We start from the raw sequence: 14,271 nt of genomic DNA on the forward strand, positions 1-14,271 counted from the left end.
CTGGAAAGACGGAATAAACGATCCATTCAGGAAAGAAGACGCTAGCAACTGTGAGCAGTAGGGGAATCTTGGATCGCAACTTGGGCAAGTGTCATTCCCAATCTCTGTCCCAACTACCTTGCCTTTGTAAGTCATCATTATCTCTGCTTGTATCTCCACCCTGTCTTTGCTTCTGTCGGCCATCTTGAAGGCTGCCATTCCGACCACTCCCATGCCGATCGCCTTGGTCGACAGCATCATCCTCATCTGCACTGACCTCGAATTCCTCTACCTCTCCGTCTTCGCCACTACGATCGAAGTCTCTCTTGTAACGACCGCCCCAGACCCTTTCTTTGGGTGGGCGATCTCGTTCAGAAATTCGGCCTGAGGGAGTTAGCGTCGATAGGCTGGTCGCGCTGTGGCTATACGGGGTCTGGTCGTTTCTATCCAGATTCTGCGACTGGAAGAAGTGATCCTCACGGGGCACGTGGCGATCCGTATACTGTTCGTAGTGCTGTCGTTGATCGTACGCGCCGTCGAGACCTTGATCATACCGATGGGACCCATGGCTTGTTTGCGACTGCTGCTGCTGCTGCTGCTGCGACAGTCGAGCAGCTCTGACGCGCTCTCCTTCTTCTTTTCTGGCTTGCCACGTATCACTGACTTCCCAGCGCCATCCGTCGCCGGGCGAGTTACATATTGGAAGCATCCACGCCCACCACTGGGGTCCGAACACAGCGATGAGATTCCGCCGCCAACCGAGATCGAACGCATTGGGCAGGTTCTCGTCTTCCTTGTCTTCCATGTACTCGTTGTAGCGTTGTTGCTCGCGCGAAGTCTCGTACTCGTGAACGCCTAAGCGGTAGTTGAATCGTCCTGGCGGCGGCGGCCCGGCCTGAGAGTGTTGGTACGACGCACGAAGTGCACGAACGGCCGGCGTTTCGGCAGAGCCGTTCGGGTTCGGAGGATGGTCATGGTAGAGTTCGCCGCCTCCAGTCTCCTCGTCAACTGCCATAGTTGAAGGTCTAGCAAAGTTCGGCGTTGGGCTGACGCGCTCTTCGCCTTCCTCGAAGCGACTTGCTCCTGGCACAGCATTGGCGTGAAATTCAAGAATCTGATCGCCGGCTCGTCGGACCCGGTCCATAAGCTCGCCGTTCTGGTTTTGACCATTTGACCCACCGCGTCGATGCTGCTCCAGCCTGTTCCGCTCAACCCGACCGCGCACGCCACTCAAGTAGCGTGTCTTCTCGAGGCATTCAATGGTGGTCATTCCTCTGTAGCACAGCCACAGATGCCAGCCGGTGAACCCAGTCAGAACCACACCTATCAGTCCGCTGACTACGGCCAGCATGATGACATTGACGCTGGCAAATTCTTCGCCCAGATATCGGCTGTCGCCGAAGAACTGCCAGACCCATTGACCACTACTGGCGAAGCATGCATAGCAGAACATTGTGGTGTATATCAAGAATAGCACAAAACATTTGTAGTTCCTGTGGCCCAGACAGGTAGCCAGCCACGGGCAGTGGTGGTCCATCTTCAGCACGCATCGCTTGCATGTCGAGCAATGGTGTGTACGGTCTGGCTTTTGCGTCTGGCACTTCTTGCAGAACCGGGCCTGCCCGGACGAAGAAACGGTCACTGTCTGAATCTCCTGGTCGAAATCATCGTTCGCCGGCTCCGAGGTCGGCAGCACCGTGTACTTGCTGCCGGCATGTCCGCGGCTGCGAGAAGGCGTGCCATTGAGTGGCGAGCCCGGGTCTGTGAAGACTGCGATCGTGTAGGATGTGTTGAGAAGGAGATAGAAGATGACTCCTATCACGGATGTGATCTTGACGGATCTACCGGTCGAGACATTTTCGGGATTCGGAGTCCCCAAGCCGATGCTTGCCTCGACCCAGACTGCCCAGGTTGTGAGACTGTAGACAAAGGCAAGGGGGAAGTAGGTCGCTAGAGCGCAACAGAGGCGCTCAATTCTGTGTGCGCAATTGCGCAGTCTGCGGCGGGACACTGTCGGAGGGGGCGATGTGGACGGAGATGAGTACGCTGGCATCGATATAGTCGAGCTCAAGGAAAACAGTGCTGGACAGGAGTCGGTGTCATCGAGCGACTCGCTTGGGGCTGTAGTGCGGCGTATAGTCTTTAAGTCGGCGCTCTGAATAAACTTGAGAGAATGCAGAAATGAATGGAGGGCGCTGTCGGCCAATCAAAGATGCTGCAGATACTCTTCGAACAGCGGTACGTTTGTAATTCTACGTGATCACTGGATGAAGCAACTTGACAATGTGCCGACATGCGCGCCGCGGTCACTGCAAACGTCACCCGGCGAGGCGTAGGAGGAGTGGGGGCCAGAATGGATTCAGATCTATAAAATAACGCACTTAGCTGATGTCTTCACGGTGCCTGGGTTCATATATGATTTCGTTGATCATTCTACGTGGTGTGGAATGACTATAATTCAGCTTGGGTGTGAGTCGCAAGTTTCGCATTGAGAATATAGCTACTGCCGCCACGACCGAGAACTCAGAACCTTCATCCGAACATGATAGTGTGCTTCCTTGCGTGTTGGTGTTCTCGACTTCTCGCCCCAGCTATGCCCTCCGATTGGTGGTCAGATTGCTTTCTCGGGAGTCTTGACATTTTGAGGGTACCTGACCATGATGTCCATGTGGAGGAGCTCTGGCTCGCGCTGAAGGTAGATCTTCTTCTTGAACTCGAACCCCATCTTACCGTATATTATGACGTTGACATCGTGTGAGCTCTCGAGATAGCACACAGCACCTGCCTTGTCGGCCTGTCATCTGATCAGCATACTCTGATGTAGGGGTCGAGATCAGTCCACTGTACCTCGTTGATGACATAGTTCATCAGCTTCTTGGCATATCCTTTCCCACGAGCTTCGGCACGAGTACCGATGTAGTTCAGATACCATGAGTTCGGGTCCAGTTCGCCGAGAACCTCGAGCTTGGAGCGATTGAGTAATGGAAGAAATTCGCCGAACAACCGCTCACGACCCTCTCGCGACAGGAGCCACGCCATCCTCCACAAGCCCGACCTAAGAATGGTCCACCAGTCATCAATGTTCTTGCCTGGGGGCAACCACAGAGCAACGCAATCGTAGTTGTCACCAATGGTCAACACCAGACCGTTGAGACAGTGTGCATAGACGACGTACTCCATACTGGTCTTGTGCAGTTCGTACTTCTCCGCCTCGGACAAGTGTATTCGGTCAGGTGTGTCGACTAGTATCCGTCAGCTTTGGCCATCGTGATCTCTTTCCAACTTACCTGGGTATCTGACCACAGCATCGTCCCGAAAGGCTTCAGCGAGACATGCAGCGGCCTCCTTGTACTCATGTGGCCTGACGATGCGTACCTGATCCTTGCCGTGACCGGAATCGATCTTGGCCTTCAAGGTTGCCAAGTCGAGTTTAGCCTTAGGGGGAGGGACGTGAGTGAGCGCCGCATCAAGGACGGCTGGCGCAGCGGTAGTTGTGAGAGCCATGATTATATGGTTAATTCAATCTGTTCATGTCAGTTGTCCAGCGGACAATGTTTCCGGCCGCGGAGGGCACCTACCTGTATTCGTGTACGTTGATCAACCTCGATCACTCAATTGATCAACCATAGATCGCCCGTATGGGGACTTGACAACTGGGATCTCGAGACTGTACTGAGTCTCGAAGGGAAACGCAGGCAGATGGAATTGCGGATATCAACCGACATCGACTTTGAGAAGGAAGCCGTAGCTTGGGAAACGAGGCTGGTTGGGGTTTGACAGGTTGTAAGTGAGGCGGTAGCACAGCAGCGACAAGAAACTCGAGCAGGACTTATGAGGTGGTAGTACTGGTGTGAGTGAAGATAAGATGCAGTGAATGGGATGTTCGCTGTCCTGATATCGTTCGAAATGAGACTGAGGTGAGGCAGGAAGGAGCAAGGTCACCGGATCACGACCGGCAAGGGCGTGGGGTATTTCAACCGTCAATTATGCAGTATTCTCTGCGGGCTCTTTTTCGAACACTGTTTCATGCACTGCACGCCAATCGCGTTCTTACGAAGTATTATGGATCTTCAGCAGTACTCGTTGATATAGTGAAGAGGCAACGATGCTTCAACGAAGGTCAGCGCTCATCCTTGGCTCCACCTACAGAGCTCGGATGTACCTACTTCGTCAAGTTAGACACAGTGTGTCACTGGACGGAACTCTGACCCCAAAAACCTCCGTCTCTCGCTTCTGTTCTGTACAAATAGTATAAGTATCGACGGCACTCATGGGGTTGAGTCTTGTGAATGAAGGCTTCCACAGCATTTCCGACTGGGAAGCATGCAATGATCGCCAGCAGAGCACCACATACTGCCGACAGCTGCACGTCACAGCCTCACCTTTCCCGGAGCTGCTTCCACGCAATCTGTCAATCAGATCGTGACCTGACATGCGAGGGCGACGACTAGTCGATACGCGCCTGGGTCAAGCTCCTCCGCTTTCCAGGTATTGAGCTTGCCGTGAGATTGTTGCTAAGACGAATCTTGTTGCTGCTGACCTTGACAGAAGAGCGAGGCTTCTTCAATTTCCGGCGGGCAACCATGACTGGTACGCTCGATTTGGTCACAAGGTAATTAGAGAACGATCCCAGTAGAACGCCTTTGATCGAACTGCGACCTCTGGTGCCGACGATCGCCAAAGTGGGTTCCAGCTCATCAATCTGCGTGAGTTTGTGGTTAGTCATGGCTTTGAGATGTACAGGAGGAGACTCACCGCGCCAAGGACCAAATGCTTCGGACTCTTGCAATGTATTACCTCGATCATGCAACGAACCTGCAATGATGTCTTTCGGACAAGGCGGAGGAACGTCTGCGTGATGTCGTCAATCGCCTTGAGTCTTTCCATCTCCTTCTTGCCAACCCGCCTGCCATCGACGCTTCCGGACGCGCTTTTGGCCTCTGTTGCTGGAATGAACTTCGACATTGGTCGGTTCTCGCCATTCGTGGTTTGTCGTGTCAGTCCTTCCATGGCATTCATGGCATCCTTTCCGGCCTGCGCACCTTCGCCCAGCAGTTTCTCCTTCTCCGCCTCGCTAACACTGCCAGTGCTGTGGCCGCTGCCACCTGCAGATTCATCCACGATTGAATACACGCACAGCAATGTATCGCCGTCCCGCAGTATAGTTCCAACAGTCCATTCCAGAGCATACGTTGCCTCCACACTCAGGTCTGTACATGCAAGATATGTCCGTACGCTTCTCTCGCCCGCTTCGGCCTCTTTGTGAAATCTGGTCCAGTCCCCACGGAGGACCATACGGACGTGCCGATCTGCTACCTTGTCATCCAGAGGTGAAATACTGACTCCGAGCGTCTTGGCCTTTGCAATGTCATCGTCGTCGCCATCGACCGAACCGATTGTAGAAACAGATCCGCGACGTAGATCCTGGGCAGAAGTGGGATTCGGGAGCGTGACTTGGGGCGGCGTCTCGTTCAATGGTGTGACCGGTGCTTTCGCTTCCGATGACTCGCCATCTGGACTTGTTATGGATATTGATGGCTCTGGTGATGTGGGAGGCTCGGGATGCGATGTAGGACTGCTCTTGTCTTTCTCTGTCTGTTTGTGCTTCGGATCTCGGTGACGGCCTCTAGCGTCGTCCTCCGAGTCGGTCGAGTGATGCTCATCACTGCTATCGTCGACAGCATCTTCATCTCTCGCATCACCCAGTCGAGCTCGTTCTCCGTCGGATGAAGTCACTGTCGAGAAGCTGCCGGACGGATGATGATCGTGCTTCGGATGCAAGTGTGCCGGGCTGTCAGGCGATGGAGCTTCAACAACTCGACCACTTGGACTTCTAGAATGTCCGGCCGCTTTCTGTAGATTTTTCTTCTCTTGTTCCTCTTTACGACTTATGTTCATCTTGTCGATCTCTCCAGACAGCGCTGCTGCTAGCGCACCACTTCGAGGTGCATCTCGTGGGCGTGCAGGACCCGAGTCCGACATGGCTCGATGTGTCGTATCAGCTCGTGGAACCCCAACATAGCCTTGTGTCTCATCTGCATCTGAGTCTCCACGAGGTCGTGTGCTCGCAGGCGTAGCCCTCGATAGGACCGGACTGTTTGGCTTGCTTCCGTGCGACCTCGTCCATGTTGATGGATCACTTGGATCTAGCCTGGATGGGGCTTCTTTCTTCTGGCGAGGACTGGTTACACCAACTCCAATTCCAGCTATCGATCCATGTCTTGGGGTGGGCATGCCGGTATTGATTTTGCGCAACGGAAACGGCTGGCCACTGTTGTAACGACGAGCAGGACTAGACGCTCGATCTTTGGGTAGTGCAGCTATTGTCTCTCTGTTCTCTTCATCGATTGTGTCTGCCAGGCTCGTCAGCAGACCACTCGCGGATGCGTTGGACATGGTTGACGGCAGGCTGGCTATAGGCTCCTCAATTGGTGGGGCAGCAACTCTGTCACGGTTCCGCGTGCCGTCCGCAAGGTTCGAGTCTAGGCGAATTCGAGGCACACGACTCGAATCACGATCTCAATTCGCAGTGGACTGCCCGTAAGTCTTGAGGGTTTGGGATACCGGTACTCGATCAGTTGATGGGACAGAACACATGAGAAATGAGGAGAGCCTCATGCCACAATTTAGAGCACACGTGCATCTCTCACCGGGGCTGAGCAACTCAAGTACAAGCAATTCAGAAAGCTCGGCACTGCTTGGCTTTGCGAACAATACGATTGAGGATATGTCGACATCCTGAGCGAGTCAATCTTCAATCTGAGTGGCAGCACCAAGCAATTCATGCATCAGATAGTGAGGAGAAAGCTGCAAGATGATCTGCTGCAAGCGCATCCTAGTCAGAATCAGTGGCAGCTGCCAGTGTTTGGCAAGAACCACTACATGCAGCGGGGTGACTTTGGCGGGGAATTTGTCGTACTGGCAGCCCCTCGTTGACCCTATCCAAGGCACCTTGTGAATGATCTCATCAAGCCAGTCTGTGCATTTGGCCGGACTCGCGGGCCTGAATCACAGATCCTCAGTGCATCATTCGCCGAAGCAAGCTCGCGAAAATGCTGACCATCGTCCGCACCTGAAGCTCAGGCTCGGTCCAAGCATGTCTCAAGCTCTTCCAAGGTCTATCTCGTTCCACTGCCTGATGCCGGACTCGTAGATACCTATTGCGCATTCTCTCAAAATGTAGTCGCTCCCAGCCTCCTTGATTTCCACTCTACGTTCATTCCTGTCGTTTCTCTAGCTCACCATGCGGTCGCAAAGCTTTACAGCAGTCGCTGTGCTCGTGCTGAGCTCTAGAGTCTATGCGCAATGCAATACCGATCAGAATCCATACTGCGCAGGCAACAACCAGTTTGAGCAGCTCTGCTGTCCATATCCGAATGTCTGCTACTGTACGGGTCACTCCCAGTCCTTCGTACGGCAGTCATGCTAACGTTAGCGCACAGGGGCCGACCGGCAAGGCACGCCGGCGTGCTGTCCAGCAGGCACGGTCTGCCACGACTACGAAGGCATCACAGTGAAACCCCAGCCGATCTACACAACGATCAAGCCTACGACTGTCGTACCGGTGCAGCCAACGACGGTCTATTCTACCGTGGTCCCGGTCCCACCACCAACGACGGTCATCGTCACTTCCATCCAACCCTCGCCCTGCTGTCACACGGTTACCGAGGTGCAACCTCAGCCAACCCAAGGCGCTCTACCAACAATCACGATCACTACTCAAGGAGTGGTCGAGGGCATTGGGAGCACAATTGTGGCAGCAGGTTCCTCTGTGATCAATGTGTTTCAGGGCGCGGCTCCAACAGCGAGACCGTCGCAATGTGCCGTCCCAGTAGTCGGCGCTGTGGCTATTGCGGCAGCATGGCACTTCGGCTGAAATGAGCAGACAGAGTGTCGCGTCAACCAACATCAAAGGAGGAGAAACCTGCTAAGCCATTCGCGGAGTCAAGATGGCCATCAGCTGTGCCGACGCAGCTCATGCAGCGATCCTCGGACCTCTGGGGGCTATCGTCGATCTGCAGATGGACATATGCCACCGAGTTTCATGCGTCGGCGACATAGCAGCGAAGGATATGCTATTGCGTCCCAGCAGCAAGCTCCGCGCACGCTGCCAAATATGGCACTTCTGCGAGTCGTACGTACTTGGCGTTGGGCGGATACACTACTGCTTCAGCTCTTCTCTCACGCTGGTTCTGGCGTTTCAAGAGTGGCTATAGCCGCGGCTCCCAAGAACCTTCGGCCAGCGGACTGAAAAGCGAAGAGATTGTCCTCTATCGAGTACTTCATCGGCGGCTGGCGGTGCAGATTGACTGCGAAAGGCGCAGGAAGATCTGGCGCCAATGAGGAGGCCTTCGCTCGCGTTGCAAAGCAGTCTGGCTGCGAGCGCAACGAGATCGCTGTCCCATGCCAGCTATGTCCATTGATTCACAATTGGAAGTACTTTGATATCGATAAATGATTGGGACCCACGTGGCTGTCGATCGGGACAAACCTTGCATCTCGTATCGATTCACGAAGATCGGCCCCGGACTCGATCTCCGGCCCTGGAGTTCCGGCGCAGTCGTCATTCGCAACGCTATGATTTCACCACTTTTTTATTGTAGCCGCTCAAAGTATGCAGTCCCCTAGAATCGGATGTACATTATTGAACGGAAGGATAGAGCCTTCCGTGCCATGAGATGACACTGACCGCATCACAACTCGCCTAGAATTCGAACTTGGGCTTGAAATACCTCTACACGTCCACTAGAGTCTGCAACTTCCCCAGATATTTATCCCTAACTCCCTTCAAACCAACACATGCGGCGCTCGATTCCCACAACTGTACCACCTACAATCTTCGAAACATTCCCACGCCCTGCTCGCCGTGTCAGCCCATTACTATTCGCCCTGACCACGACCACAAGCACAAGACCAGCGAACCCTTCCACGAGACTTCCCACCAATCGACGTACATTCACCACCACACCACCCAGAATGACGACCCCATCATCCTTCTCCCAATACTCCATCCTCACCCCACCAACCACCCTCTCCGCCTCGGCCGCCGGCAGCAAGCTGACCGAGCCGCAACAACTGCTCGTCGCCTCCGTCCTGGACCTCTTCGCTGGCCACCCCTCCAAGCGCAAGCTCACGCTGTGGACCGACACCGCCTCCTTCCACGACCCCTTGACCAATGCTACCGGCCGGAAGCAATTCGAGGCGCAGTGGTACGGCCTGAAGACCGCCTTCAGCGAGATCGAGCGGTTGGGATGTGAGGTCAAGAGCGGTGGAAATCCGATTGAGCTGGGATTGAAGACGAGGTATAAGTAAGTCGTGTCCCCATCTACCAGTTCTACATTCTTGGAGGCGTGTGAAGATTTGCAGCTGACACGATATCTACAGGGTGAAGGGTATCGGCTCCGAGCAGACAATCGAGTCGCAGATCTTGATCCACACGACGGGCAGTGACAGCGATATGCGGATCACGAAGGTCGAGGATAAGTGGGACGGCGAGATCAAAGACGGGCCCATCAAGAACGCGCTGCGAGAATTGAACTCCAAGACCGTGCCAGTCATGGTCAAGGTTCCTGCCAGCGTCGAGGAGGAGGAGCGTGGGTCGAAGTAGATGCTCGGTCATGGGGCCTGTGCGGTATTGAGAGCATTGGCTGACGAACCACTTGTCTACCTGGAGCTATCAGAGCGCGCCCAGACTGAATGCATTATTTAGCCATACCATGAACGATGGTCATTGGGGGCAGCGCAGCCTCGTCCAGCATGTACTATATTAAAACACTTCGGACCTGAGTCGATCCGATTCTTCAAGAACGTAATAATGCAGCGTTTTCCTAGGAGTTTTCCCGCGAGTGGTCCTTCCACGGACCGGTGCGAGCAATACCGGCTCAAGCACATTCCGTCGTAAGCATCCCGTTTGATACTGTGGAGGCCTCATCAGCAAAGTCGCGATGCTGCTGTATCCCTCAAGTCCCATGTCATTGCTGACTCATGTCTTCATGCTCTCGTGCTCTTGTTTTATCTTCGGCGAACGCTGAGCCAGGTTTGTTCGTTCAAGTAAGACAGCGAGATCGCCCATTTCACTCTCCGTAGGCTGTCCCAGAGGTTGGCCCTTCGGCCTTCGCAAGGTACCATTCAATGACTTTGTCTGTCGTGGGCCGGCTTTCCTTTCCCTGACAAGCTTCGCCACTTCTTCGAGTTCGACTTCCAGATCATCAAGATCCACTTCATCTTTGCTGGACGCCAGCTTCTTTCTGAAAGCTTTAAGCATTCTCGTGGCCTGCTCAGCAGCCATCCCGATGCCCCCGAATTCATTGGCTTGGCTCATACTACGTCGCCTTTGAGTCAAAGCTCGCTCGCGAAGATCGTTGGGTATTGAAGGTGGTCTTCTTAAGCGAGCGTTATTAGCCTGGGCCTGGCCTCGGTGCGGCGTGGTTGGAGTGGAGACGGCCCCGGTCCTTTGCGGCGAAGGTGATCTGGCGCGTCGTTGCTTTGATTCTTCCGCATTTCTCGTGCCTCCCAGAGCAGACCTCGTCTTTTGGGGTGTCGATGAGGACATCGGGGAGTCTGGCGAACCTGGGCATGTCATCGCATCAGCAGCGTTGCGAGCATTATCACGGTCCGAAGTGTTGTCGAGCGCGTTGTTGATCGGTTCTTCTGTAATGCAAGTAACATTGAGGTGCGAATGTTTTCGTGCTAGTCGTGGAGGTGACAGTGATCGGGGTGAGCTGGGGGACGACTGTCCACTCGCTTGCGCAAACTCGAGTACTTCCACCTTGCTCAGTATCTTCCTCAGGGGTGCCATCATTGACGGACGTGCTTTGGACGGAGTACCATCTCCATCACATGGTTCGACAATTTGTGTCTGCATTCGATCAGACGCTGAACTCGGCAACAATGACGAGTTTCTCGCAACGTTCCAGATCATGATTGTTCCGTCAAGTCCAGTGGATACTAGTCTTCTCGTAATCGTACCAGAGTCTGGGTCGGAATCTTCAATTAGACACAGGTCACTAACGCCCTCGGTATGACCAGACTCCTTGGTGATCAACTCATATCTCTTCCCGTCATATATCCTGATGGACTTGTCGGTTGGCGAGCAGGCTAGAACGATGTCCATGGTTTCATCCACCGCCTCGCCTCTTGCACTAAAATGTATAGTGCCGAGCGAGACAGTATCATCATTTTCTGGGTCTGTAAGCTTCGTGGTCTCCACGATCATTCCAGAGACCAGATCGACGGTCGCGAGATGCCGATCGTTCGTGGAGATAAGCAACGAGTCTCGCCCTGTGAAGGCCATCGATAGCGGCGCGCTCTTCAGCGTCACCACACGCATCGAGAGATACGCCGATGCTTCGCCATCGTGCGCAGATTTCTTAGCGCATTCCCTCACAATGATCGTGCGATCAACGGAACACGACAGTAGCCTTGCGCCGTCTTTCGAAAAAGCCACACGGCTGACGGCGCCAATGTGGTCGTCCATAGTTTGCATCAACTGTAAGCCATGTGGTGTCAGAGAGAACAGCTGGACAGTGCGGTCGCGGCTGCAACTTGCTACGAGCGATGTGCCTTCATGGATGTCGAGATCATTAACCTCGGCACTGTGTGCACGACCGACCCATCTGGTCATTCCCGTAGTGAAGTCGTAAAGCTGGAGCACTCCTATCCGGTCTCCGAGAATGAACTGATCGCTAGAGGGGACTAATCTGGCGATTCGGAGCTCGTTGAGATCGTGTTCCATAGCATCATCGACTTGGTCAGGATCAGCACGTATGCTGTGAGTCATATCGCCACCAGTATTCCAGAACTTAATATCGCCTCGTCTTGACCATGTATAGAATGATCCCAATCGGTGTCCACCTGGCAGTCTTCGTACTCCCAGAATCAGGTCATTGTGACTAGCAAAGGTGACCGTTGGGCGGCTGGATTCTTCATCAGTAGTTTCGGTCTGCAGGTTGCCGTCGGTATCCAGACAGACTGTGTGTTTGGGCAAGCACGTCACAGCTGCTATCCCTATCGAGTTTCCATAATGCAGGCTGAGTGACATTCGGACAGCTGAAGATCGGACTTTCTTTTTTGTGGCTCGCGTGTTCATTATAGTGCCGTCATTTGCGCGAAGGGCGGCCAGCAGGGGCTCGATATCTTCATACATGAGACCATACCTGCCTCCCAGAACGATCCTATGTGTTGACGGCTGCCACGCAATGGTTGAGATGCCACAGTCGTACACCTTGAGGACCTGTACATCACTTGATCTGTCCGGTTCGAACAAGCAGAGATGGCCAGCATCCGTAGCCAGTAGTACTGTTCGGGTATCGACTGTGGCGATCGCCGTGAAAGTGCAGTCCACAAGTGAGACCAACAGTGCATTGTGCCCAATCAGAGTCTGAACACCCGGCTGCAGAGCATCCTTCCCAATAGATGCTCGAAGATGAGGCCTCTTAGTTGGCGTGGAAACCGAGCTTTCGCTGACATTCCAGGCTTTGACATGACGCGTCCCAGCAGTGATTAGTGCTTGCCCGCACCAGGTCATATCGCAGATATTCGTCGTGCATTTGTTCGCGGCATGTAGACTCAATTGACCCGTCCGCTGGTTGATTGTCCAAATGAACAAGAAGCCGTCATTCAAATTGCCCAGAGTTGCCAGATAGCGGCCATCTGGACTGAATGCAATGCACCTAACGCCGATTGTGTGGTCAGACACAATGGAAGTGGGTATGTCCCTAGAGGCATCCACTTCCCGCGAGTAGAGTAGCACTCGTGGCGAGTATCCAGATTCACCAACAGCGAGCCATCGACCGTCATTGCTCAACGCGACGCAGCTTATGGTTTTGATCCGCTCCCTTGCGGTCCAGGTCTGCAGGCTACCATCACCCTGGTCTCTAATCGAACCAATGCTTTTGTCTACCTCTCTAGGTTGGTTCGAGGAGTACAACGAAGTCCGTCGCCGCGTAGAAGTAGATGTCAGGCCGTTGTAGTGTGATACACCAGGGTTTATGGATGTCGTCGTAGGTCTCGCACGGTAATACCTTTTCGTCGTTTCACCATCCGCCTGGATTTCGGCGAGCACGGCTACAGAGCCAGCGCAATATGCGTATGTATTGTTCAGGGCGCATGAAGCGAGCCCTGGTGGGCTTGTCGTTGTCGCTCCTATCACATGTTGCAGTTGCAATGAAATCGGTGGCTGAGTCTTTCGAGGAGAGCGCGTTCCGGACCGCAGGTTAGATGGTGAAGCCGTTGGGGTCGAGCGAAGAGTAGGGGTGTTTCCATTCAGTCTCCTTCGAAGGTTATATGGTGTGGTTGCCATGTTTCAACTGCGCGCATGAACACATTGGTTGTCGGTTGACCTGCATCTCACTAGGGGGACTAGTATTGTGCAGCTGAAACACGCTCTGCAGTCAGGATCTCAGTGGATAGAGTCCTACAATGATCGATGTGTTGTTGCAGGTCGTTCTTGACGACCTTGGACCTGCATTCCTAGCATGCGGTCCCGCAATTCATGACTCCGGCGTACCTACCTTCTCAAAACATCTTACCACATTCGGCTGAAAAATCCTTGGCAGCTCTTTTTCGCCGGTAAACATTCCGCTAGCAACGTTCCGAGTCGGGGATCTTATCTTATCAGGCCGCTGTTCGCCCTGACTCCCAAAGATGAACATCGTTCGGGGATTTTTGCCACCGACCATGCTGCTCGTTCATGGTCGAGTCGCTCAGAATGGAGAGCGAAGGGCGCTGTTCCACCCGTCGGGAATGCAGCGCCTCTCACTGGGCAACATATCACCCAAGGCAAAAGTACTTCAGCCGAGAAGATAAACTTTTGGCTATGATTGTCAACGGACAACGGCGGTAGGAATGAAGACGCACCTGGCAGACCAGGCCAGCATATGAAGATTCTAATGGCGGTTCCGCGAAAGATCTCCGCTCGTGTCCGAGCGTTTCGAAAGATGATTGATAGATTTCTGGAAACCTGACTTATTAGACAGGGAGGTTCATGCCACGAGGTGCGGGACTGCGAGTGATGGCGCTTGAACCTATTACTTGAGCAGGGCAAAGGGACGAGAAGCTAGACCTTATTCAGCAAACGACTAGTCCTATGCGAGCAGCAGGTATGACAAAGCGAGCTCCTACCAGATACGGACAGATGTGTCACAGCTCTGCTGCGAGGCTCGCTTCTTCCGACTGTGGTGGGGTGCCTGCAAAAACTTCCAATCCAGGCCAAAACCTACTTCGCGATGAACACGAAAGGACGACAGCCACAAAACGTGCTGAAGCACCTTCGACGTGTCTTTGAGCCAAGCA

At 53.8% G+C, this 14,271-nt stretch overlaps 5 protein-coding genes across 5 annotated transcripts; 2 read left to right on the plus strand and 3 right to left on the minus strand.

Annotated features, from left to right (window-relative positions):
• Positions 1-91: 91 nt before the first annotated feature.
• On the minus strand, positions 92-3,483 carry AB675_4172 (Palmitoyltransferase pfa3; the record flags this gene model as incomplete). Its single annotated transcript, XM_018144291.1, has 4 exons — positions 92-1,898; positions 2,631-2,773; positions 2,827-3,221; positions 3,267-3,483. 4 exons carry the CDS (start codon positions 3,481-3,483, stop codon positions 92-94), a joined length of 2,562 nt encoding a protein of 853 aa, XP_017998645.1.
• A 943-nt stretch (positions 3,484-4,426) lies between these two features.
• On the minus strand, positions 4,427-6,375 carry AB675_4173 (uncharacterized protein; the record flags this gene model as incomplete). The annotated part of the gene is made up of 2 exons (XM_018144292.1): positions 4,427-4,681; positions 4,735-6,375. The coding sequence occupies 2 exons, from the start codon at positions 6,373-6,375 to the stop codon at positions 4,427-4,429; spliced, it is 1,896 nt and encodes a 631-aa protein (XP_017998614.1).
• Positions 6,376-7,222: 847 nt separating this feature from the next.
• Positions 7,223-7,855, plus strand: AB675_4174 (uncharacterized protein; the record flags this gene model as incomplete). The annotated part of the gene is made up of 2 exons (XM_018144293.1): positions 7,223-7,367; positions 7,422-7,855. The coding sequence occupies 2 exons, from the start codon at positions 7,223-7,225 to the stop codon at positions 7,853-7,855; spliced, it is 579 nt and encodes a 192-aa protein (XP_017998477.1).
• A 1,100-nt stretch (positions 7,856-8,955) lies between these two features.
• On the plus strand, positions 8,956-9,586 carry AB675_4175 (uncharacterized protein; the record flags this gene model as incomplete). The annotated part of the gene is made up of 2 exons (XM_018144294.1): positions 8,956-9,287; positions 9,364-9,586. 2 exons carry the CDS (start codon positions 8,956-8,958, stop codon positions 9,584-9,586), a joined length of 555 nt encoding a protein of 184 aa, XP_017998446.1.
• A 375-nt stretch (positions 9,587-9,961) lies between these two features.
• Positions 9,962-13,279, minus strand: AB675_4176 (WD repeat-containing protein 62; the record flags this gene model as incomplete). Its single annotated transcript, XM_018144295.1, has 1 exon — positions 9,962-13,279. One exon carries the CDS (start codon positions 13,277-13,279, stop codon positions 9,962-9,964), a length of 3,318 nt encoding a protein of 1,105 aa, XP_017998532.1.
• Positions 13,280-14,271: the final 992 nt, after the last annotated feature.

Source organism: Cyphellophora attinorum, assembly GCF_001299255.1.
Source record: "Cyphellophora attinorum strain CBS 131958 chromosome Unknown Contig18, whole genome shotgun sequence".
In the NCBI taxonomy this organism is placed as follows: Eukaryota; Fungi; Ascomycota; class Eurotiomycetes; order Chaetothyriales; family Cyphellophoraceae; genus Cyphellophora; species Cyphellophora attinorum.